We start from the raw sequence: 26,486 nt of genomic DNA, 5'->3' as shown, positions 1-26,486 counted from the left end.
CCGAGGGCGGCGCACGGGCGGGGAGGGCGCGCGGGGCCCGGCGTGGTCCGCACCCATTCTCCAGGCGGGGGCGCGGGGCCCAGGGGTGGGGCGCGGGACCCAGGGGTGGGGCGCGGGACGGGGCCCCAGAGGTGGAGGGCGCGGGGCGGGGAACGGGGCGAGGGGCGCGGGAGGCCGAGGGTGCGGGCCCCTCCTGCGCGCGGCGTTGAGCGCGGCCTGTCCCGCAGGTCTGGGCGTTGGTTGCTGGTGTCCTGCTGGCGCTGTCGCCGGGCCGGGCGGGGGGCGCCCCGAAGGCGGGCCGGCGGCCAGCACGGGCGCGGGGCTGCGCGGACCGGCCCGAGGAGCTCCTGGAACAGCTGTACGGGCGACTGGCGGCCGGCGTGCTCGGCGCCTTCCACCACACGCTGCAGCTGGGCCCGCGCGAGCAGGCGCGCAACGCCAGCTGCCCGGCCGGGGGCAGGCCCGCCGACCGCCGCTTCCGGCCGCCCACCAACCTGCGCAGCGTGTCGCCCTGGGCCTACAGGTGAGCGGGGCGCCGGAAGGGCGGGGGGCGCCAGGGGCCCGGACCCGGAGCAGGCCTTCTCGCAGAAGCCCTGCACCTTCCTCCGAGGGGACCGCGTCCTCCGGGGAACTCGTCGTTCTGCCAGACGCCCCAGGGTTTCTTGAGCACCTGCTCTTTGCCAGGTACGTGGTTAAGTGGAATCCACGGGGGACCGAGCCGGGTGGGCTTTTGTTACAGGGCTTTGCACCGGCGGCCCGTGTGGGTCTTGCAGATGTTTTCCGGGTGCCTGTGCCCTTCCAGAGACAGCTGGACACTGGGTCTCAGTAATGCATCTTCTGAGTCTTCCTGCCCGTGGCCGACGGGAGGGGCGGTGGGGGTCACCAGAGAGTAACCGAGGCGGGAAGAGAGTGGAGCTGAGCATGCCGTGGTTGGCGGGGTGACGGTGCGCGCGGCGCCGGGCACTTTGGAGGTTGGGAATCTTTCCGTGGTTTCTCAAGAGGTCGGTCATCTTGGAGGAAAGGAGCAGCGTGCAGACAGGGCCAGTGTGGCTGGAGTGTCCTCAGCACGCGTGTGACTGTCCCCTTCTTTCCCCGCCAGCCCCGTGTCAAGGAGCTGATAGACTGCAGAAGGTGGGAGCCTTCGCTCCGAAGCCTCGAGAAAGGGAAGGGGTGACCCGGAGGAAAGGAGGAGAGTGAGGGACCCAGGCCTGTGTGTATGTGTGCTTGTGCGGGTGTGCATGTGTGTGGTGGGAGCACAGGCCTGGGTTTGACTTTTGCAGGGTTGCAAAGTTGACATTTATCCTTGAGGGTGTTTATCAATCAAGGAAGCTGTCCTCAAGCAGGGTAAACTGGAAGAGAACACGGACACTCGAACTGGGGTGTAGAGGAGATGAGGGCAGGACCAATTTCAACAGCTGTTGCTTCAGGAAGTGAAACTGACCGGATTGTGTGGGGGATGGTTATTGCAGGAGGTAGGGGCTCAGGAGCAGACATCCACACTGGGGTTTGTGTGCAGGAAACCCATAAAGAACCCTAGGCTGCTTCCCTGGTCTCTGCCCCACCTTCCCGCCTCCCCTTGCTCCCCTTTTCTGCTCATTCTGATCCTCTTGGGACTCATCCTGGCGTTGGTCTCTGCCTTCCCTCCTCCTCCCACCATGCCCAGGGCCCCAGAGGGTGGGCTCTTACCTGGCCCCTCTTCCTGTAGCCTCTTGTACACGCTTTGTGTGCCGTGTGTCATCGTGGACAACACACTCCTCTCTGCAGGCGGGTAGCTGCTTCCCAGGCCAGCTGACGCCCGGGGACCATGGGACCATGAGGGCCATGTTTGCCACGCATCTGTCTTGCAGTGTCTTCTAGCAGCAGCACGAGGAACAGCTTGTTTGCAAGGAGATGAGTTTTCAGAGCTGGGCCTGGTGGTTCTCATCCCTGAGACAGGGGTGGGGGCATGAGGGTGTGTGTGTGGAGACCGAGGCCCTGTCTCCCCAGGGGAGTCCCGGGCACAGAGAGGGAGGCCTCGGAGGGGAGAGATGATTGTTGAGAACAGCAGCCAGTGTCCGGGGTGCTGCCAAGGAGCAGGAGTTACACCTGCGTGGTTTTCACTGTCTCCAGGCTGGTGAGAGTGCATCTCCTGAGCACATGGCAGCCGGCCCCACCCTCTGCAGGGGGTTGGCTTCTGGGCGGAGCCTGGGCTGCCGGTGGCTGGCTGCTGGGGGACCCCTCTCTGCCCCGCCCTTGGATCACCTCCCAACCTCCTGAGTTTCTGGGAAGATTAGAAAAAGTCATGCACGTGGCAGCCAGGAACCTATTCTAAGCTGTGGATGGCGGGGTGGCTTCTTAGGTATCCTTGCCCTGCAGGTCTTGAGCAGAATAGTGGCCTTACCTGTGTGGAGTCAGCTCAGACTCAGAGTGGTGTTTAAGGCTAGAACAAAGGGAACTGGATGAAGCCACTACTCGCCAGACCAGAAAGGCACAGAAAGGACCACTTGATGTGAATAAGGTAGGCTTTGAAATAGAAACTTGGACTATAAGGTAGCTTTCAGTGTCTTTAAGGGAGAGACAGGTCATTTGATAAATGGTGTTGGGACTGGGTAACCAGCTTGGAAAAGATGCAATTGGATCTCACCCCTGTATGAAAATGAGTTCCAGATGACTCAAAGACTTAAGTGTGAAGAATAAAACCACAAAAACACATAAAGAGCGGTCAGTTATATTCATACTCTTGAGTGGAGAAGGCCTGTTTAGTCGTTTCCAGACCCCCAATGGGCTTCCCTGGTTGCTAGGTGATGGTGAATCTGCCAGCCAGTACCGGAGACCTGGCTTCCATCCTTGGGTCTGCAAGATCCCCTGAAGGAGGGAATGGCAACCGTGTCCAGTATTCTTGGCTGGAGAATCCCATGAACAGAGGAGCCTGTTGGGCTGCAGTCCACAGAGTGGCAAAGAGTTGGACATGACTGAGCAACAAAGGACATACACAAGAGACCCCCAAAGTCACAAAAGAGGAGATCGATACATTTAATTGCATAATTATATGCCATTTCTTCTTGGCAAAATTGAAAAAAAAATACAGCGGCAAACTGGAAGAAAATATGGTACAAAATCCATGTGACAAAGAGCTTGTTTTATAAAGAGTGCTTACAAATCAAGAAAAAGATGTGGTGAAAGGATGACAGAGGCCATGGACTGTCCTAGACAGGCCTTGCTTTCAGGTGTAGTGTTGTCCCGGGAGACCGTTCCTGGTGGGGCATTCATCAGGTGGGGCTGCAGGTGTGTGAGGGGAGAGGGTCTCCCAACCCAGTGTCGGTGTGACTGGTCCAGCTGCCATGGAAGAGAGTTGGGGAGTAACGATGATAGTTTTAAATCCCTACCCTGTCCTTCCATGATTTCCTCTCCCCATTGGCAACCAGCCACTAGTTTGCTCTCTGTATCTGTTTCTGTTTTGTTTTATTGCTTCTTTTCTGTTTTTTTAAGATGCCACATACAAAAGGGTAACAGTGTCTTTTTCTGAATAATACCCTCCAGATCTGTCCACAATTCTGCAAGTGGCAAAATTTCATTCTTTTTCTGTGGCTAATATTCCCTCAGGGCTTCCCTGGTGGCTCAGAGGTTAAAGCGTCTGCCTCCAATGCGGGAGACCCGGGTTCGATCCCTGGGTTGGGAAGATCCCCTGGAGAAGGAATTGGTAACCCACTCCAGTATTCTTGCCTGGAGAATCCCATGGACGGAGAAGCCTGGTAGGCTACAGTGCACCACCGGGTTGCAAAGAGTCGCACACGATTGAGCGACTTCACCTTCACCTTCAATATTCCGTTATATATATTTACCGTGTCTTTATCCATTTGCTTGTTGATGGACACCTGGGTTGCTTCCAAGTCTTGGCTATTGTAAACAACGTTGCTATGAATTTTGGGGTGCATGTATCTTTTTTTCATTTTTTCTGGATTTATATCCAGGAGTGGAATTGCTGGATCATATGGTGTAACAGTTCTAGTTTTTTAAAAATAATTTATTTATTTTTGGCTGTTCTGGGCCTCCGTTGCTGTGCAGGCTTTTTTCTGTAGTTGTAGCGAACCGGGGCTACTCTCTAGTTTCAGTTTGCACTGAAACACAGGTTTCTCATTGTGGTGACTTCTCTTGTTGCAGAGTACAGGCTCTAGGGCACATGGGCTTCAGTGATTGCGGCTCCCCAGGCTCTAGAACATAGGCTCAGTTGCTGTGGTGCATGGGCTCAGTGGTTGTGAGGCATAGGGGACTTTCCTGGACCAGGGATCAAACTAGTGTCTCTTGTTTGACACCAGTTTACCACCATTGTTTACCACTGAGCCAACAGTGAAGCCTTATTGGTTTTTTGAGGAACGTGCACAATTTTCCATAGAGGATGCACCAATTTACAGTCCCACCTATAATATACAAGGGTTCCTTTTTCTCCACATCCTCACCACCATTTGATTTTTGTGATCTTTTTGATGATAGCCATTCTGACAGGTATGAGGTGATAGCTCTTTGTGGTTTTGATTTGCATTTCCCTGATTAGCAGTGTTGAGCATCTTTTTATGTGCTTGTTGGTCATCTATATATCTTCTTTGGAAAAATGTATATTCAAGTCTTCTGCCCTTTAAAAAAATTTTTTTTATATTGAGTTGTATGAGTTGTTTGTATATTTTTGATAGTAACTCTTTATTGGTTTTAACAGTTGCAAATATCTTCTATTCAGTAGATTGACTTTTCACTTTGTCATTAGTTTTCTTTGCTGTGCAAAAGCCTGTTAATTTATTTTTGCTTTCATTTCCTTTGTCTTAAGAAAAGAATTGAAAAAACATCACTAGGATTTATGTCAGTGTTCTGCCTGACCTTTTGTTGTGAATGTATAGAAATACAATGGATTTCTCTATATTAATTTTGTTGTCTACAAGTTTACTGAATTCATTTATGAGCTGTAGCAGTTTTCTGGTGGCATCTTTAGGATTTTCTATGTATAGTATCATGTCATCTGCAAACAGTGACAGTTTTTCTTCCTTTCCAATTTGGATCCCTTTTATTTCTTTTTCTTCTGATTGCTGTGGCTAGGACTTCCAATAGTATGTTGAATAAAAGTAGTGAGAGTGGGCATTCTTGTTTTCTTTCTTTCTGTCTTGAATTTTACTTTTCCACATTTTTTAGAAAATCAACTCTCTGTTTTAGAGGGGAGAGTTTTATTTATTTTTATTTTATTTTTTAATTGAAGTATAGTTAGTTTACAGTGTAGTGCTCCAGGTATACCATAAAATGATTCAGGTGTGTGTGTGTGTGTACACACACACACATATATCCTCCCACTTTCCCCCTGGTAACCATAGGTTGTTTTCTACATCTGCGACTCTCTGTTTTGTAAATAAGTTCATTTTACATTTTTATAGATTTCCCCATATACGGGCTATCATATATTTGTCTCTCTCTGTCTTACTTCACTTAGTATAATAATCTCTAGGTTCATCCATGTTGCTGCAAATAGCTTTATTTCATTCTCTTTTGTGTTTGAGTAATATTCCATTGTATATATGTACCACATCTTTACCCATTCATCTGCTGATGGACATTTAGGTTGCTTTCATGTTTTAGCTATTGTAAATAGTGCTGCAGTGAACACTGGGGTGCGTGTATTATTTCAAGTTATGTGTTTTGACAGGACATATGCCCAGGAGTGGGATTGCAGCGTCAGATGTTAGCTATTTCCTGCATACTGCTTTCCATAGTGGCTGCACCAGTTTGCATTCCCTCCAGCAGTGTAGGAGTGTTCCCTTCTCTCCATGTCTTCTCTAGCGTTTATTGTTGGTTGACTTTTTTTTACTGATGGCTGTTCTCAGGAGCGTGAGGTGGTACCTCATTGTAGTTTTGATTTGCATTTCTCTAAAAAGTAGTGATGTTGAGCATTTTTTAATGTGCTTTTTGCCCATCTGTATGTCTTCTTTGGAGAAATGTCCATTTAGATCTTCTGCTCATTTTTTTTTTCTTTTTTGATATTGAGCTGCCTGAACTGTTTGTGCATTTTGAAGGTAGACCTGGTTGGTCACATCATTTGCAAATATTTTCTCCCATTCAATGGGTTGTCTTTTCATTTTGTTTATGGTTTCCTTTGCTGTGCAAAAGCTTTTAAAGTTTAATTTGGTCCCATTTATTTGTTTTTGTTTTAATGTCCACTACTCTAGGAGGTGGATTCAAAAAGATCTTGCTGCAGTTTATGTCAAAGAGTGTTCTGCCTAAGTTTTTCTCTTAAGAATTTTATAGTATCCAGCCTTACATTTAGGTCTTTAATCCATTTTGAGCTTATTTTTGTGTATGAGGTTAGAGAATGTTCTGATTTCATTCTTTTATATGCAGCTGTCCAGTTTTCCCAGCACTTACTGAAGAGACTATCATTTTTTCATTGTTTATTCTTGCCTCCTTTGTTGTAGATTAGTTGATCATAAGTATGTGGGTTTATTTCTGGGCTTTCTATCCTGTCTTAGCTAATATGTCTTTTTTTGTGCCAGCACCATACTTTTTTGACTTCTGTAGCTTTGTAGTATAGTCTGAAGTCAGGGAGTATGATTCTTCCAGCTCCATTTTTCTCAGTATATGTGGAGGTATGTTCCCTCTATACCCAGGACCGGAGAGTTGGTTTTTTTTTTTTTTAATCATAAGTGGATTTTGAATTTTATCCAAAGCTTTTTCCTGCATCTATTGAAATGATCATATCGTTTTTATTCTTCAGTTGGTCAGTATGGTGTATCACACTGATTGATTTATTGATACTGGAAAAATCCTTGCATCCCTGGGATAAATCCTACTTGATCATGGTGTATGGTCCTTTTAGTGTATTATTGGAATCAGTGTGGTAATTGGAATCAGTGAGGATTTTTGCATGTGTTCATCAAGTGATGTTGACCTGTAATTTTCTTTTTTGTGTGATATCCTTGTCTAGTTTTAGTATCAAGATGATTCTGGCATTGTAGAATGAGTTCAGATGCATTCTTCCTTCTTGTTTTTTTTTTTTTAAATAGTCTTCAGAATGATCAACTCTTCTGTAAATGTTTGCTGGAATTCACCCATGAAGCCATCTGATTCTGCACTTTTGTTTGTTGGGTGTTTTTTAAAGTTATTGATTCAATTTGATTACTGGTAATTGGTCTGTTCATATTTTCTGTTTCTTCCTTGTTAAGTCTTGGGAGATTGTACATTTCTAGGAATTTGTCCATTTCTTCTAGTTTTGCTATTTTATTGATATATAGTTGTTTGTAATAGTCTTTTTTGATCCTTTGTATTTCTGTGGTATCAATTGTAACTTTTTCTTTTTCATTTTTGGTTTTAACCAAAATCTCTTTAGATGACACTGGATAAAGACTTATCAACTTTATCTTTTCAAAGAACCAACTCTTAGTTTTATTGATCTTTTTATTTTCTTATTTTTTTGTCTCAATGTCATTTATTTCTGCTCTGATTTTATCTTTTCTTCTACTAACTTTGGGTTTTGTTCTTTTTCTAGTTCATTTAGGTACAAGGTTAGGTTGTTTGAGAGTTTTCTTGTTTCTTGAGTGTGTATCACTATAAACTTCCCTCCTAAGACTGTTTTTTATTTAATTTTAAAAAAATATTTATTGAAATAGTCTTCATACTTTTTGTTCAAATGCCCTTAGGTATTTTTTTTAATTTAATATTTATTTTTTTTATTTTTGGTTGTGCTGGCCTTTTGTTGCTGCATGAAGGCTTTCTCCAGCTGTCAGCTGCAGCAAGCAGGGGCTGCTCTCTGGTTGTGGTGTGAAGGCTTCTTATTGCAGTGGCGTCTCTTGTTGTAGATCATAGGCACATGGGCTTCAAGAGTTGCAGTTCTTGGGCTCCAGAGCTTGGGCTCATTAATTGTGGCACATGAGCTCAGTTGCCCCAAGGCATGTGGGATCTTCTTGGACCAGGAATTGAACCAGTGTCCCTTGCATTGCAAGGCAGATTCTTAACCAGTTGGACTACCAGAGAAGCTCCTTTTTTCATTTTTAATTGAAGTGTAGTTTTGATTACAATGCTGTGTTGGCTTCTGGTGTATAGCAAAGTGATTCAGATATACATGTATAAAACATTTGAACCACATAAAAAATCAGATTTTTGCTCTAAGTGGCCCATTCCCTAGTCTTGACAATCTTAAAAAAAAAAAAATGTGGGAGGTTCATGGCTAAAATATTTACTTTTAATTCCACTAATGTTATTAACTATACCATTTGCATTTTGCTTGTTTCACAAGATTATTATTTCTTGTATTGCCAAGTATATGACTGAGCCTTCAATGGAAATGATGACTAGACTTGAAGTAGTTGATCAAATGTATAGTTCAATATATGATCAACGATTCTAACAGTGTAACTCTAGAAAGCAATGGCAACCCACTCCAGTGCTCTTGCCTGGAATATCCCATGGACGGAGGAGCCTGGTAGGCTGCAGTCCATGGGGTCGCGAAGAGTTGGACACAACTGAGCATCTTCACTTTCACTTTTCACTTTCATGCATTGGAGAAGGAAATGGCAACCCACTCCACAGTGTTCTTGCCTGGAGAATCTCAGGGACGGGGGAGCCTCGTGGGCTTCCGTCTATGGGGTCGCACAGAGTTGGACACGACTGAAGTGACTTAGCAGCAGTGTGTGTGTATATATATATTTTCATATTCTTCTCCATTGTGTTTTATTATGGATATTGAATATAGTTCCTGTGCTGTAGTGTAGGGCCATGTTTTTATACATTTTATATGCTGTAGTGTGTATCTACTAATACCAAACTCCTAACCTGTCCTCCCCCTTTCTCTTTTGTTAACTGCAGGTTTATTTTCTGTGTCTGGGAGTCTTTCTGTTTTGTAAATAAATTCATTTGTGTGACATTTTGGATTCCACATTTTAGTGGTATCATATGGTATTTGTTTTTCTGTCTGACTTGACTTAGTATGATTGCCTCTTGGTCCATTCATGTTGCTACAAACGACATTATTTCATTGTTTTTCGTGGCTGAGTAGTATTCCATTGTACATATGTACCACATCTTCTTTATCCACTCCTCTGTGGATGGACATCTGTGTTGCTTCCATGTCCTGGCTGTTACAAATAGTGCTGCAGTGAGCATTGGGGTGCACGTATCTTTTAGAATTGGAGTTTTTGTCTTTTCGAGATATATGCCCAGGAGTGGGATTGCTGGGTCATATGATAGCTCTATTTTTTAGTGTTTTAAGGAACCTCCATACTGTTCTCCACAGTGGCTGCACCAGTTTACATTCCCACCAACAGTGTAGGAGGGTTCCATTTTTTCCACATCCTCCCTAGCATTTGTTATTCATAGGCTTTTTAATAATGTCCATTCTGACTGGTCTGAGTGGTTTTGATTTTATTTCTCTAGTAATCAATATTGAGCATCTCTTATGTACCTTTTGGCCTTCTGTATATCTTTTTTGGGAAAATGCCTTTTTAAGGTGTTCTGCCCACTTTTTAAATTGGGTATTTTGGTTTTCTGTTATTGAGTTGTATGAGCTGTTTGTGTGTTTTGGAAATTAAACCCTTATTGGTTGCATTATTTGCAAATATTTTCTCCCAGTCTTTTTGTAGGTAGTCTTTTCATTTAAAAGCTTTTTAAAATGAAAAAGGATTTTAAAAGTAAAACCTTGTAAGTTTGATTAGGTCCCATTTGTTTATTTTTGCTTTTATTTCTGTTGCCTTGGTGGACCAACCTAAGAACACATTGGCAAGATTTATGTCAGATAATGTTTTGCCTGTATTCTCTTCTTAGAGTTTTGTGGTGTCCTGTCTTATTTTTTAGAACTGTTTTTGCTGCATGCCATCAATTTTGAATCATTGGCCTTTTGTTTTCATTTGTATCCGGGTATTTTTAAATTTCTTCTCCTTTGTTGTTTTTTGGTCGCACTGCATGGCATGTGGGATCTTGGTTCCCTGACCAGGGATTGAACTCATGTCCCCTGCATTGGCAGGTGGATTCTTAACCACTGGACCACCAGGGAAGTCCCCCCTTGAAATCTTTATTAAGTAGACTGCCTGCCTCCATTTCACCTAGTGCTTCTGGGTTCTTAACTTGTTCCTTGCCTTGGAACATGTTCCTCTGTTGCCTCGTTTTGCCTAGTTAGCTGTTTTTATTTCCATGTATCTGGTGGGTTGGTTGTGTGTCCTGACCTTGGAGAAGTGGCCTCTTGTAGCACATAGGTCCCCTCTGGTCACCAGAGCCGTATGTTGTAGTAAACCCTAGGTGGGCTGCCTGTGTCTTTCTGTTGTGGTGGGCTGACCGCCATGGGTAGTCTGGGAGGCATTTTGTGGCCCTGGTACAGTTGACTCTGGTACTAGGCCTCGTCTTGTGTGGAGGCTGCTGGCCACTGTGGGCTGGTCACAAGGAGAATGGCTACAGGGCCTGGGGGTCCCAGGGACAGTGCTGGCCCATGGCAGGGTTGGCGGGGAGCAATTCCAGGGTGGGCTGCTCTGGGGCCAGTGTTTCTGGATCTTGTGTCAGCTGCTGGGGGACGGGGCTGGGATCTTAACACAGCTGCTACAGGTTGCAGGGTGTCCCAGAGCCAGTGCCGGCCTGATGATGAGTGATTTGGATCCTGGGGGACTTGCTGAGGGGTCCAAGATGTGTAGAGCTCCTGGTGGCTTGGGGGTGGAGGGGGGACTGGAGCCTGGGGTGGGGCCTGGGGCAAGTGCTGGCTTAGTGATGGGTGGAGCCAGGTCCCAGATCAATGGTGCCAGGCCCTAGGGACCTGGGCTGGTGCCAGCCTGCGTGGGGCAGCTGGCTGAGGGGCCCAGGCATCTCAGGGCTGGCATTGGGTGGGCTGTGTCCTGCCACAGCAGACCTTGGGCCTTCCATGGTCCTGGGGCTGGCGGGGGCCCAGGGTTTGGGGGGCTGGGTCCTGGGCTCCTTGGCTGCCAGGCCCTAGGACCCTAGAGCTGGTGTCAGCCCACTGATGACTGGCACTGTCCTGAGGGCATGGCCAGGTCCAGGGGTTCTGGGCTTGGTTGCCGGCTCACTGGTGAGTCTAGGGGGGCTGTGGACCTAGGGGTCTTAGGACAGCCCGTCTGCTGGTAGGTGGGGATGCGTTTCTGCTTGAGGAGTCCTGGTACTGGCGCCTCAGGTGGTGGCCAGGGCAGGGCCAGGTGACACACTGGAGGGGATCCACGGTGGCGTGTGCCAGCACCATTGTCCACATGGTGGAAGGCGCTCCAAGGAATGACCATGCCTGTGACTGTGGCCCCCAGGAGCTTCAGTCTCCAGCATCCTGGGAGACTCACCAGGATCAGCTGGGGGGCTGACCCAGGCTTCTCTCAGATTACTGCTCCTGCCCCGGGCCCTCAGGGATGGCCTGATGTAAGCCCTACTGGCCTTTAAAGCCAAACGTTTCAGGCGCGCATCTTCCTGGCGCAGGATCCCCAGGCTGGGGAGCCCGGAATGGGCTCAGACCTCTTGTTCCTTGAGTGGGGGAACCTCTGCAATGTAGTTGTCCCCCCGTTTGTGGGTTGCTCACCCCCTGCTCCCAAGGGACGTGGGGCTTGGCTCTGCTGTGACTCAGCCCTTCCGGCTTGTGTCACCGTTGTTCCTTCTTTACATCTTTAGTTGTAGAAGGTCTTCCCTGGTAGGTTCTGGTTTGTGTTATCAATAGCTGCTCTGTAAGTATTTGTCATTTTGGTGTGCCTGTGAGAGGACGTGAGCTTGGGGTCTTCCTGCTCCACCATCACGGCCAAGCTCCTGAAAAAGCTGGAGTGGGGCAGTGGTGGGCAAAGCATCTGAACCTTTTCCATATTAGCATGTGGTTGGTTTAACAGTGTTGTGTTAGTCTGTGTACAGCAGAGTGATTCACTTATATATGTATATACATTTATCAGTTCTTTCTCAGATTCTTTTCCTATTTAGGCTCTTACAGAGTACTGAGTAGGGTTCCCTGTATCGTACAGTAGGTCCTGGGTCCTTGTTGCCCATTTTACATGTAGTAGCATGTACACGTCAACCTCAATTTCCCAATTTGTCCCCCTACCCTTTCCCTCTGGTAACCATAAGTTTGTTGTCTACATCCATGACTCTCCTTTTGTTTTGTAAATAAGTTCATTTCTACCTTTTTTTGTTTAAGATTCCACATATAAGTGATATCATATTTGTCTTTCTCTGTCTGACTTCACTCAATATGACAATCTCTAGATCCATCCATGTTGCTGTAAATGGCATTATTTATTCTTTCTTTCTGACTGAGTAATATTCCATTGTATATATGTGCTACGTCACCTTTATCCATTCATCTGTTGATGGACATCTGGGTTGCTCCTATGTCCTGGCTGTTGTAAATAGTGCCACTATGAACACTGGGGTGCATGTATCCTTTTGAATTATGTTTTTCTCCAGATATGTGCCCAGGAGTGGGATTGCTGAGTCATATGGTAGGTCTGTTTTTAGTTTTTTAAGGAATCTCCATACTGTTCACCACAGTGGCTGCACCAGTTTACATTCCCACAAACAGTATAGGAGGGTTCCCTCCTCTTCACACCCTCTCCAGCATTTACTATTTTTAGGTTTTTTTGATGATGACCATTCTGACCAGTATGAGATCTCATTGAAGTTTTAACTTGCATTTTGTTAATAATTAGTTATTATTAGAAAATAATTCCTGATGCTCCTGAAGCTGGGAAAGATTGAAGGCGGGAGGAGAAGGGGATGACAGAGGATGAGATGGTTGCATAGCGTCTCCAGCTCGATGGACATGAGCTTGAGCAAGCTCCGGGCGTTGATGATTGACAGGGAAGCCTGGTGTGCTGCAGTCCATGGGGTCACAAAGAGTCGGACATGACGAGCGACTGAACTGAATTGAATAATTAGTGATGTTGAGCATTTTTTAATGTGCTTTTTAAGCTGTCTGTATGTTTTCTTTGGAGAAATGTCTGTGTAGATCTGCTTATTTTTTGGTTGGATTGTTCATTTTTTTGATAGTGAGCTATCTATTGTTCAGTCACCAAGTTACATGTCCAACTCTTTGCAACCCCATAAACTACAGCATGCCAGACTTCCCTGTGCCTCAACATCTCCTGGAGTTTGCTGAAATTCATGTCTATTGAATCAGTGATCCCATCCAACCATCTCATCCTCTATCGCCCTCCTCCTCCTGCCCTCAATCTTTCCCAGCATCAGGGTCTTTTCCAGTGAGTCAGCTTTTTGCATCAGGTGGCCAAAGTATTGGAGCTTCAGCATCAGCCCTTGCAAAGAGTATTCAGGGTTGATTTCCTTTAAGACTGACTTGTTTGATCTCCTTGATTCCAAGGAATGCTCAAGAATCTTTTCCAGCACCACAGTTCGAAATAATCATTTCTTCAGTGCTTTGCTGTCTTTATTGTCTAGCTCTCACATCCATTCATGACCACTGGAAAACCATAGCTTTGACTATATGGACTTTTGTTGGCGAAGTGATGTTTCTGCTTTTTAACACAGTGTCTATGTTTCTCGTAGATTTCCTGCTGAGAAGCAATCGTCTTGTAACTTCAGGGCTGCTGTCTGAAGTAATCTTAGGTCTGCAGTGATTTTAGAGCCCAAGCAGAGGAAATCTGTCACTGCTTCCTCCTTTTCCCCTTCTATCTGCCATGAAGTGATGGGACTGGATGCCGTGATCTTAGTTTTTTTAATACTGAGTTTTAAGCCAGCTTTTTCACTCTTCTTCACCTGCATCAAGAGGCTCTTTTTAGTTCCTAATCGCTTCTGCGGTTAAAGTGGTATCATCCATATATCTGAGGTGGTTGATATTTCTCCTGGCAATCTTGATTCTAGCTTGTAACTCATCCAGCCCAGCATTTCACATGATGTGCTCTGTGTATAAGTTAAACAAGCAGGGTGACAATAAACAGCTTTGTACTCCTTTCTCAGTCCTGAACCAGTCAGTTGTTCCATACAGAGTTCTAACTGTTGCTTCCCGACCTGCATACAGGTTTCTCAGGACACAGGTAAGATGGCCTGATACTCCCGTCTCTTTAAGAGTTTTCCAGTTTGTTTTGATCCACACAGTCAAAGGCTTTAGCGTAGTCAATGAAACAGAGGTAGATGTTTTCTGGAATTCCCTTGCTTTCTCCATGATCCAGCGAATGTTGGCAGTTTGATCCCTGGTTCCTCTGCCTTTTCTAAACGCAGCTTGAACATCTGGAAGTTTTGAGCATTACCTTACTAGCATGGGAGATGAGTGCAGTTGTCCAGTGGTTTGACCATTATTTAGTACTGCCCTTCTTGGGAACTGGGATGAGGACTGACCTTTTGCAGTCCTGTGGCCACTTCCGGGTTTTCCAAATTTGCTGGCATATTGAGTGCAGCACTTTAATGGCATCATCTTTTAGGATTTTAAATACCTCTTCTGGAATGCCGTCACCTCCACTAGCTTTATTGGCAGCAGTGCTTCCTAAGGCCTACTTGACTTCACACTCCAGAATGTCTGGTTCCAAGTGAGAGACTACACCATGGTGGTTATTCTGGTCATTAAGATCTTTTTTTTGTATAGTTCTTCTGTGTATTCTTTCCATCTCTTGATCACTTCTGCCTCTATTAGGTCTTTACCGTTTCTGTCCCTTACTGTGCCTGTCTTTGGATGTAATGTTCCTTTAACAGTTCCGGTTTTCTTGAAGACCTCTTTAGTCTTACACTTTCTATTGTTTCCTTCTATTTTTTTGCACTGAAGAAGGCCGCCTTGTCTCTTCTTGCTGTTCTCTGGAACTCTGCATTTAGCTGAGTATACTATTCCCTTTCTCCCTTGCTTTTTGCTTCTCTTCTCTCCTCTATTTGTAAGGCCTCAGAGAACCACTTTGCCTTCTTGCGTCTTTTCTCTTTGGGATGGTTTTGTTTGCTGCCTCCTATACAGTGTCATGGACCTCTGCCCATAGTTCTTCAGGCATTCTGTTTACTAAATCTAATCCCTTGAATCTATTTGCTGTCTCCACTGCATATTCATAGGGGATTTGATTTAAGTTGTACCTGACTGGCTTAGTGGGTTTCCCTAGTGGTTTTGCTGTGAGAAGCTGATGATAAGAGTCACAGTCAACTCCAGGTCTTATTTTTGCTAACTGTAATCAGTCTCATTTTGGTATTGACCATCTAGTGATGGCTGTGTGTAAAGTCATCTTTTGTGTTGTTGAAAAAGAGTGTTTGCCATGATCAGTGCATTCCCTTGGCAGAATCCTGTTAGCCTTTGCCCTGCTTCCTTTTGTACTCCCAAGGCCAAACTTGCCTGTTACTCCAGGTATTTCTTGACTCTCTACTTTTGCACTCCAGCATCTTTTTTTGGTGTTAGTTCTAGAAGGTCTTGTAGATCTTCATAGAACCGTTCAACTTCAGCTGCTTTGCATTAGTGACTGGGGCATAGACTTGGATTACTGTGATGTTGAATGGTTTACCTTGGACACAAATTGAGATCATTCTGTCATTTGTAAGGTTGAACCCAAATACTGAATTTTGGACTCTTTTGTTGATTATGAGGGCTACTCCATTTCTTCTAAGGGATTCTTGCCCACAGTAGTAGATTAATGGTCATCTGTATTAAATTCACCCATTCCAGTCCATATTAGTTCGCTGATTCCTAAGATCTTAATGTTTACTCTTGCCATCTCCTGCTTGACCATGTCCAGTTTACCTTGATCCATAGACCTGACATTCCAGGTTCCAGTGCAATACTGTTCTTTACAGCATCAACACATCCACAGCTGAGCATCATTTCTGCTTTGGCCCAGCTGCTTCATTCTTTTTGAAGTTATTAGTGGTTGTCCTCCCCTCTTCCCCAGTAGTACGTTGGATGCCTCCTGACCATCTTTTGGTGTCGTACCTTTTTGCCTTTTTACACAGTTCATGGTGTTCTCATGGCTAGTATACTGGAGTGGTTTGCCATTCCCTTCTCCAGTGAACTTTCCACCGAGTCTGTCAGAACTCTCCACCGTGACCCATCCATCTTAGGTGGCCCTGCATGGCATGGCTCAAAGCTTCATTTAGTTACATAAGCCCCTTCATCACGACAAGGCTGTGATCCATGAAGGGGAGCCACCTGAGATGTTTGTATATTTTGGAGATTAATCCCTTGTTTGTTGCATTGTTTGCAAATATCTTCCCCCATTCTGTGGGTTGTTTATTGCTTCCTTTGCTGTGTATAAGCTTTTAAATTTAACTAGGTCCCTTTTGTTTATTTTTGTTACTATTTTCATTACTCTAGGAGATGGATTCAAAAAGAAATTGCTGTGATTTATGTCAAAGAGTGTTTTTCTTGTGTTTTCCTCTATGAGTTTTATAGTATCTGGCCTTACATTTGGGGGCTTCCCTGGTGGCTCAGAGGCTAAAGCGTCTGCCTGCAATGTGGGAGACCTGGGTTCGATCCCTGGGTTGGGAAGATCCCCTGGAGAAGGAAATGGCAACCTACTCCAGTATTCTTGCCTGGAGAATCCCATGGACAGAGGAGCCTGGTGGGCTGCAGTCCATGGGGCTGCAGAGTCAGACACATTTAGATACTTAATAATCCATTTTGAATGTATTTTTGTCTATGGAATTAGAGAATGTTCTAATTTAATTCTTTTACATGCTTTCCCAGAAGTGCTTATTGAACGGACTGTCTTTTCACCATTGTGTATTCTTGCCTCCTTTGTTGTAGATGAGTTGATCATAGGTGTGTGGGTCTGTTTCTGGGTTCTCTGCCCTGTTCCATTGAGCTATATGTCTGTTTTTGTGCCAATACCATACTGTTTTGATTACAGTAGCTTTGTAGTATAGTCTGAAGTCAGGGAATGTGATTATTATAGCTTTGTTTTTCTTTCTCAAGAGTGAGATTTTTTTGTATTTCCATGTGAACTTTAAAAATTTCTTGTTCCAGTTCTATGAAAAATGCCATTGGTAATTTGATACAGATTGCATTGAATCTCTGTATTGCCTTGGGTAGATAGTACAGTTATATAAAAAATATTCTTCCAATCAAGAACATGTTCTATCTTTCCATCTGTTTGTATCATCTTTTGTTTCCTTCATCAGCATTGTATAGTTTTCAGAGTACAGGTTTTTTGCCTCCTTAGGTAGGTTTACTCCTAGGTATTTTATTCTTTTTTGATGAGATGGTAAATGGGATTGTTTCTTGAATTTCTCTTTCTGATCTTTTGTTTAGTTAGAGTATCAGTCAGTTCAGTTGCTCAGCCGTGTCTGACTCTTAGCAGCCCCATGGACTGCAGCATGCCAGGCTTCCTTGTCCATCACGAACTCCTGGAGCTTGCTCAAACTCATGTCCATTGAGTTGGTGATGCCATCCAACCATCTCTTCCTCTGTTGTCCCCTTCTCCTGCCTTCAATCTTTCCCAGCATCAGGGTCTTTTCTAATGAGTCAGTTCTTTGCATCAGGTGACCATAGTATTGGAGCTTTAGTATCAGTCCTTCCAATGAATATTCAGGACTGATTTCCTGTAGGATTGACGGGTTTGATCTCCTTGCAGTCCAAGGGACTCTCAAGAGTCTTCTTCAACACCACAGTTCAAAAGCATCAATTCTTTGGTACTCAGCTTTCTTTATAGTCCAACTATCTCACATCCATACATGACTATTGGAGAAACCATAGCTCTGACTAGGTGGAGCTTTGTTGGCAAAATATGTCTGCTTGTTCATATGCTCTCTAGATTTGTCATGGCTTTTCTTCCAAGGAACAAGTGTCTTTTAATTTCATGGCTGCAGTCACCATCTGCAGTGATTTTGGAGCCCCCCAAAGTAGTCTGTCACCGTTTCCATTGTTTCCCCATCTAGAGTATAGGAATGTATATTTTGTATCCTGAAACTTAAAAATTTTTTTATTTATTATTTTGTAAAATTTTGGTTGTGCTGGGTTTTCATTGCTGCCCAGGCTTTTTCTCCAGCTGTGACGATGGGGCTCCTCCGTAGTTGCAGTGTGTGGGCTTCTTATTGTCGTGGCTTCTCTTGTTGCGGAGCGAGGGCTCTAGGGTGCATAGGCTTAGTAGCTGTGGTTCCCAGGCTCTGGAGCACAGACTCAGGAGTTGTGGCCCCGAGGCATGTGGGATATTCCCAACCCAGGGATTGAACCTGCATCTCTTCCGTTGGCAGGCCAATTTATTACCATTGAGTCACCTGGGAAGCCCTGTATCCTGACACTTGACCAAATTCACAGAGTCTAGTAGTTTTCTGGTAGTGTCTTTAGGATTTTCTATGTATAGTATCTTGCTTCTGTGTATAGCCTGAGTGTCATTATCTTCAGTCATAGAGCATCTTTCCTGGTAGGTTCTGGTCTATATTATCAGTAGTTGCTCTGTAAATGTTTGTCATTTTGGTGTTTCTGTGAGAGGATATGAGCTCGTGGTCTTCCTGCTCCACTATTGTGGCCAAGCTCCAAAAAAAGGGGTGTGGGTTGGGCAAAGCATCTGAATTTTACAGTGGAAAGCAGAAAGGGAAATTTACCAGTCATGAGGAAAGAGCAGATACTGGAGAAATGGAGCTTCAGTGAGTCATGACAGCCGCCCATTTCCCAAGAGCCTTGGCTTGGAGGGAACCGTGTGCTCTCACAGGCTGCACGGAGGTCAGACCCCTGGAACCCATAGCCTGGGTGTGCGGGGCGGGGGGCCCAGCTAGGACACAGGTGCAGAGGCCACTGTTCCCCCACCCATGGGCTCTTAGAAAAGCAACATTCAGCCTCCAGAATAGAAAAATATTTTCTCATTTACTTTGTGGCATCCTGTTTATTTCTCTTAAGCTTAGAAACAAATATGACAAAAATAAAATCAGTGTGGTTGCTCAATAGATATTTTTAAGCTACACTGACATGTTAAGGAACCTATTGTAAGAACACAGGTTTATTAGGGTTTAAAGATACACATTGCTATATTGACTCCCCAAAGATAAATACCCTCCAACACGTTGTGTGATGTTTACTTGTTTATATTCCTCAATTTTGGGTAGTAGTCTAAAGATAACTTTCCTTTGGGGTTTATATTTTTAGGCTTTGCTACTTTTCTTTGTTGATTCCTCCTGGACCTTTAAGCGACAAGCCATGGATCGCAGCAGCAGCTCAGGAATAAACGGAGGGAGAAAGCAACAGGACAGGGAGGAGGGGAGCGGACCAGCAGGGGAGGCTGAGGACCTGATGGGAGGGGTGGGAGCCGCCTGATCTGTGGGGCGGTGGGGATGAGCCTACCTGGGGGACCTGCACGGGCGTCCTGGGGTTAGGGGGCAGCGGCGAAGTGGCATTTTCCCAAGAGAACTCAGTTGGCTCTGCTCTCTGCACCCCAAACTCTGTGCAGGTAACTGGGGAGCAGGGGTGGAGCAGCAACAGCTTGTGGAGGGAGTCTGCCCTGTCCCAGCCAGGCCAGCAGGGTGCCCACAGGGGTCCCCCTCATTCCCATGAGCCCCTCGGTGGGTGTTTGGTGATGTCGGTTTCAGGAGGTTGAATCAGGCTCTCTGCGCTCCCCCCCCCCAACCCCCACCCCCGACCCCATGTCAGCCGCCCTCCTCGCAGTGCCCCCTCGTGGAATCCACTGCCCAGGGCTATGCCCTGGACATCATTTTTTATTCATTGTAAAAGAATTGTAAAGAATATTTTTTTATTTTCATATTTATTTGGCTGTGCAGGGTCTTAGTAGTGGTGTGTGGAGTCTAGTTCGACCAGGGATTGAACCCAGGTCCCCTGCACTGGGAGCATGGAGTCTTAGCCACTGGATCACCAGGGAAGTCCCGGTAAAAGAATATTAATTAGACAAGTAGAGAGGTGAAGAGCCTGACGCTGGAGACAGCCCTCCCCCTTCTTAGTCTCCCTGCCTAGCTTTGTCTCTATGACCTCCCTCCCCTAGTGCAGGGTCAGACCTGTGTTCAGGCACTGAGGACCCAGGTGCCCATGGGCAGGAGCAGGGCTCCCAGGGGTGGCCGCTGGGGGGCAGCACCGGCCCACCCGCTCTCAGCCTTGCGTCTTTGAACTTGAGGAGCCATGTCTCTGTCCCCTTAGCAAGTTCACTGCCACCTGGGGCTGCTTCACTGTCCTAATGACTTAGAAAGGAAGCTTTCAGCCCTCATGGGGGTCTGTGTCTTGTCTGCACATTGTCGCAGGTGCTAAGTCCTTTCTGTTACGAAGGGCAGGGAGGGAGGGAGAAGAGGGCCAGGTGAGTGGCCTCCAGCATGTGACACATGGGGGTGGGGGGGTGGGCATCGTCAGACTCTGAGGTAGAGAAAGGACAAGCTCATTGTTGAAAGCTGCTTGTTAAATGTTGGCGTGTCTCCCCCGCATATTTTTACAGATAAATGACTTTAATAAGTCAAGGTCCTGTATCGTTTTTCTTTTTCTCTAAGCTTCTCAGAACACAGCAGGCTTGGCTGCAGCCACCACTGTTTGAGAGTTAAAATACAAGTGTCATTGGGAGCCTTGTCACGGGGTGAGAGTGTTGTGCCTTAAAGGTTGTCTTCTCTGACTGCTGGGTCTTGCTCTATGTGGTTTTCTTGGAAGGACATCTGGATACAGTGTCTGTGCTCTTCAGGCCAACACGGGGCTGGGCGGGCAGAGGGTGGACAAGCTCTTGGCATCCATCTTCCTGAGCTGCCTGGTGAGGCTTGGAGGAGGGTGGTGCGTGTGCTGCCTCCAGCTGACGAGGTCAGGGAGACGGTAACCTTCCAGAAGCTCCTCACATGAGGGGCTGGCCTGCCCGCTCACCCCAGGGACAGTGCAAGAACATGGCTCCGACCCCAGATTCTGCTGCTTCCCTGGAGCCTCTGTGGCAAGAGTTCTGTTTTCCTTTGAAGAGACCTGCTGGCCGCCCAGAATGTGTGGCATCTGCCCTGAGGGAGGAGAGGGCCAGGGACTTCTGGCTCACCCTGCCCCTTCTGTCCCTGGGCAGCGCTTGATCCTCCAGCGTCTCCGGGCTCTTCCCTGACCTCCAGGTGGGCGCGTCTGCTGTGGCCTCAGTGGGTTCACCCTTTCCAAGACCCCCGGTGGTGGGGCTGAGCCCCGGGGGGCCTCGGGTCCCCCTGCAGGGGTGGGAATGGGGACCAGCCTGGAGGGCAGAGGACCCCGTGGGTCTGGCTCAGCTTCAGAATGGCAGCGCAGTGGCCTCGGCCTGGGGTGACTGACCCTGGCTGTCCTCACCGGCATGGGGCCAGGTGCTCCCAAGGGGTGGCCTCGGGGTCTGAGCGGGTCAGGCCCGCTGCCCTCCCCTGGGATGCACCACCCAGGTTCCTGTCAGGCAGGGCCATGTCGAAGGCCTGTCTGGCTTGGCCTAAGTGCCGGTGCTGAGGTCTTCTGCTGAGGTCATCCCCTTCCCTCTCTCCAGCTGTGGGGCCTGTTCCACAGGGAACCACAGACCCCGTCTCGGTGCTTCGTGGCCTCAGACCTGGGCCTGGAGCCCTCCGCTGGGCTGGGCAGGATTGTCTAGGGGGCTTTCAGGCCTGGCCCTGGGCTGAGCTCCAAGCCCTGGGGAGGGCTCAACCGCCTGGCTGTGTCTGGCAGTCTCAGCGCCACTCCGTCCATGCTGGGTTAGCAGTGGCCTTGAGCTCTAGTTAGACTCCTCAGCCAGTGTGTCCCAGCGGGTGGTGGGGGGCATACTGAGATGGAAGTGTATCAGAAAACGCTCCCCACCTCTGAGGTGCCTGGGGCTACAGCCTAGCTGGAGGGGCTTCTGTCCTGGGCCTCCTGGTGGCCAGAGGGCTGAGCTCCTGGGTGTGGGGTGAAGGGTGAGTTTGGGGCTGTCACAGGCCCCACATCACCATGTGATTCTGGAAACCAGTTTGGAAGCCTGGTTTCTGCCTCAACTGTACCCGTGAAGGAGACCATTCCTTAAGGGACCATTCCCCCTTAAACTTGCCCAAGGGCCACTGCTGTTACCAGCTGTTATCTTGACAGCTAGTGGGAGGTCCCCCTGTCCTTCCCCACGATGGTCTAGACTATTCTGGGCCTTTTCTGTCTGTGTGAATTTTAGGGTCAGCTTGCCAAGTTTTAAGAGAAATTGACAAGGACTGTACTGACTTGACAGATTACTTTGGGCAGAGTCTCTGATACCTTGTAACCTCGGGATTACAGCCATCTTTTTTAAGCAGAAAACATTGATAAAAATGTCACTTTATCAGTCTTGCCTTCAGGAAGCTGGGGGACCTCCACTTTGCTGAGAATCAGTGGGGGTGACGTGCCCCTGTTGCTGGTTGGTAACCAGGTCGGAATGAAATTGTAGGTTCAGGACCCTCATTCCAGGCCGCCCCTTTAAGAAAGTCTGTTGACCTTGGGATCTGGGGACCCCGGGCTGTTGAGGCCACTTCCTCCAGTGCTTGTGGCGGAGGGCCTTTCCCCACTTCTTCCTGGCTTTGGGGTCTGGGGTCTTGAGACTGACGTGGAAGAGACGAACCACAGCCTCTGTTGTTCATGGACTAGTTTGTGTTTTGCAAAGAGGGAGGGTGGGTTTGTGCACCAACTCGGCAGCTCTGTCCTCGACCTGCTCACCGTCCTCGTGAGCTGCTTCAAATTGTTTCCTACCGCCCGGGGCCCAGCGGCTTTTCCTGGCCCTGCCGTCACCCACATTCCTCTGGGCTCGGTTTCCATCCCCCCCTCACGGTCTTTGTTCCTGGATTAAGCCGGCCAGCTGTCACTGCCTCCGGCCAAGCTTCACATGTGGGTCCCAGCAGAAGAGACCTGGCCCGGTTCCCATTCCCCTAGTCGGGCACGCACGCAGGGCCGCTCCGTGGTGTGTCCTTGTTGGTGACAGGGACAACCCCTCTGGTGGCTCTTGATGGCAGTGTTCTTCACAAAGTGCTCCAGTTGAGAGTCTTTCCGGGATCTTAAAGCAGGAGGTTGGGTGGGGGATCGGCCTGAACATGCATCTGTCCTGTGTCCTGAGGCATCTGGGTCCCTCCCCTCCCCCGCTGTGGTCCCCACAGGCCCCCCCGTGCTGGGTGCCATGGCACGGATGCATGGCGCCCCCTCCCTTGGCAGCACCTCTGTGTTTTGAGAGAAACCCTGGCCGTGAACCCAGATGCTGCATGATGGGCGGGGGTCTTGTCCAAGCACCTTGGCCAGCGCGTCCCCAAGGCTGACTGGTGGGAGAGGGGTGGATAGTTTTAGTTGGATGAGGCTTCTGACCCGTTGCTGCATCCAGGCAGCCATCAGGCCCACTAGCCAGTGACATGGGGACTGTCACCTGTGTCGAAAGACAAACCCCAGCCACAAAAGGGATCTTTGTGCCCTGAGGTCAGACTCAGGTCACAAATGCGGAGGCTGTGCACGGCCTCTCTGCCAGGCCGGTTCTGGCCCTCCCGTGGTGGTGTTCACACTGCCTGAGCGCCCCCGTGTCGCCCTGAGCCTGTCTGCCACTCACAGCCCCTCGTGGCTCCCAGGGCTGGAACTCCAGACTCTGCTCTGGGCTTCAGGGTTCCTGCTACCTCACAGATTTCTTACAGGTCGCTGCCCCACTCACTGCACACACATGTGCACCCACACACGCACGGCCATTCCCCCAGGTGTGCTGCTCCCTCCCAGCGGTTCTGTCCTCACCTCGCCGCTGGGCCTCCGTCAGGGCCTTCGCGGGTGTGTCCTGACCCCTGGCTGACAGGGTCAGGTTCAGAGGCACGGGGGTGGGGGGGGGGGTGGTGTGCGTGTGCACGTGCATGCACACTCGCAAGTTTGGTAGTTTCTCTAAAAGGTAAGGACTCTTAACAAAACCACAGTACCATTAATATACCTCAAAGTGAATACTTCCTTAATACCTTCAAATAGTCTGGTTCAGATTTTCTTGATTGTCTCATATTTCTAAAACTTAGAAATGTTTTCTCTTAGTATTTAATCCTATGGTTTGAAATAATTTCAAAGTAACAGAAGAACCTGTGAAACCAGCACAAGGGGCACGTCCCGTGCCCCTGCCCAGATGTCGGCATCACCGCTCAGCACGATGAGGACGTGTGTGAAGGTGGTGCCGTGCTCTGGCCTGTGACTGGCCGAGGGTCCTGTCGGTGCCTCTTTACTGCCTTGGGGCAGCTCAGGGCCCTCAGTCTGTGACAGTCCCTCCATCCTTTGTCTGTCGTGGCACTTTGTGACACTTTGAAACAACACTGGAGTGTTGTTTTGTTGAATGTCCCTCTCTAAGGGTTTGATGTTTTTTTAAGCAATCATATAATTTCTCATCCAAATGGAAACACTTGTTAATTGGGACTCGGTTCCTCACTGCACCCGGCCAATCTGGAGGTGTAAACCAGGTCAGCAATGCTCTGGCACTTGGTCTCTCTGCTCAGGTTCTTAGTTTGTTGAGATACAATCGACAGGTTGTGTTAGTTACAGTTGTACAGTATAATGATTCAGTATCTGCATGTGTAACAAAATGATCACCATGATAAATCAGTATCTCCTAGAGTCTGCTCAAACTCATGTCCATTGAATTGTTGATGCTAGCCAACCATCGCATCCTCTGTTGCCTCCTCCTCCTCTCAGTCTTTCCCAGCATCAGGGTCTTTTCCAATGAGTCAGCTCTTCCCATCAGGTGGCCAAAGGATTGGGGCTTCAGCATCAGTCCTTCCAATGAATATTTAGGGTTGATTTCCTTTAGGATGGCTTCCCTAGTAGTTGAGCTGGTAAAGAATCCTCCTGCAATGCAGGAGACCCTGGTTTAATTCCTGGGTCGGGAAGATCTGCTGGAGAAGGGATAGGCTACCCACTCCAGTATTCTTGGGCTTCCCTTGTGGCTAAGCAGGTAAAGAATCCACCTGCAATGCAGGAGACCTGGTTTTGACCCCTGGGTTGGGATGATCCCCTGGAGAAGGGAAAGGCTACCCACACCAGTATTTTAATTAATTAATTGTAATTGGAGGCTAATTACATTGCAGTATTGTAGTGGTTTTTGCCATACATTGATATCAATCAGCCATGGATGTACATGTGTCCTCATCCTGAACCCCCTCCCACCTCCCTCCCCATCCCATCCCTCAGGGTTGTCCCAGCGCACCAGCCCTGAGAGCCCGGTTTCATCTTCAAATCTGGACTGGCGATCTATTTCACATATGGTAATATACATGTTTCAATGCTGTTCTCTCAAATCATCCCACCCTCGCCTTCTCCCACAGAGTCCAAAAGTCTGTTCTTTATCTCTGTGTTTCTTGCTCTTTCGCATACAGGGTCATCTTTACCATCTTTCTAAATTCCATATATATGCGTTAGTATACTGTATTGGTGTTTTTCTTTCTGACTTACTTCACTCTGTATAATAGGCTCCAGTTTCATCCACCTCATTAGAACTGATTGATTCTTTTTAATAGCTCAGTAATATTCCATTGTGTATATGTACCACACCTTTCTTATCCATTTGTCTGTGGATGGACATCTAGGTTGCTTCCATGTCCTAGCTATTGTAAACAGTGCTGCGATGAACACTGGGGTACACGTGTCTCTTTCACTTCTGGTTTCCTCAGTGTGTATGCCCAGCAGTGGGATTGCTGGGTCGTATGGCAGTTCTATTTCCAGTTTTTAAAGGAATCTCCACACTGTTCTCCATAGTGGCTGTACTAGTTTGCATTCCCACCAACAGTGTAAGAGGGTTCCCTTTTCTCCACACCCTCTCCAGCATTTATTGTTTGTAGACTTTTGGATCGCAGCCATTCTGACTGGTGTGAAATGGTACCTCTCTGTGGTCTTGATTTGTATTTCTCTGATAATGAGTGATGTTGAGCATCTTTTCATGTGTTTGTTAGCCATCTGTATGTCTTCTTTGGAGAAGTGTCTGTTTAGTTCTTTGGCCCATTTTTTGATTGGGTCGTTTATTTTTCTGGTATTGAGCTGCATGAGCTGCTTATATATTTTTGAGATTCTTTGTCAGTTGCTTTGTTTGCTATTATTTTCTCCCATTCTGAAGGCTGTCTTTTCACTTTGTTTATATAGCTTCCTTTGTTGTGCAAAAGCTTTTAAGTTTAATTAGGTCCCATTTGTTTATTTTTGCTTTTATTTCTATTACTCTGGGAGGTAGGTCATAGAGGATCCTGCTGTGATTTATGTCAGAGTGTTTTGCCTATGTTTTCCTCTAGGCCACTCCAGTATTCTGGCCTGCAGAATTCCACTGGACTCGACTGAGCAACTTTCTCTTTCCTTTAGGATTAACTGGTTTGACCTCCAAGGGACTCTTAAGAGTTTACTGTTAGCAACTCGTAAGTATGCCACAGCATGTTAGCTGGTCCTCATGCTGTACTGTACATCCCCACAACTTATAACCAGAAATCTGTACCGTGGACTCCCTGTACCATTTTGCCCACCCTCTACTCCCTGCCCTGGCAAACCCTGGTCAGTTCTCTGTATCTATGATTGTTTTGTTTAGATGTCACATATGAGATCACATAGTGTTTATCGTCCTCTCTCTGACTTCACTTAGCATAATGCCTTCAAGTTCTATCCATGTTGTTGCAAATGGCAAAATTTCATTCTTGCTCATGGCTGAACGACATTCCATTGTACACCACATTTCTCTGTCCATTCATCCACTGGCGGTCACTTAGGTTGTTGCCACGACTTGGCCGTT

General features: G+C 47.3%; 1 protein-coding gene across 2 annotated transcripts in view; it reads left to right on the top strand.

Annotated features, from left to right (window-relative positions):
- Positions 1-26,486, top strand: part of IL17D (interleukin 17D) — a 31,180-nt gene that overhangs the window by 333 nt on the left and 4,361 nt on the right. The window contains exon 2 of one of the 2 annotated variants that reach the window (XM_027973673.3): positions 228-523. In XM_027973673.3, coding sequence (XP_027829474.1) covers positions 228-523 — 296 coding nt within the window. Of the gene's footprint in view, positions 1-227; positions 26,119-26,486 lie in introns of those variants that run through there. The other variant, XR_009595262.1, reaches the window with a different exon arrangement.

The sequence above is a fragment of the Ovis aries genome, chromosome 10, assembly GCF_016772045.2.
Source record: "Ovis aries strain OAR_USU_Benz2616 breed Rambouillet chromosome 10, ARS-UI_Ramb_v3.0, whole genome shotgun sequence".
Taxonomy (NCBI): Eukaryota; Metazoa; Chordata; class Mammalia; order Artiodactyla; family Bovidae; genus Ovis; species Ovis aries.
Note: the sequence above shows the minus strand (reverse complement) of the source record. Positions and strands in the feature narration are given on the sequence as shown.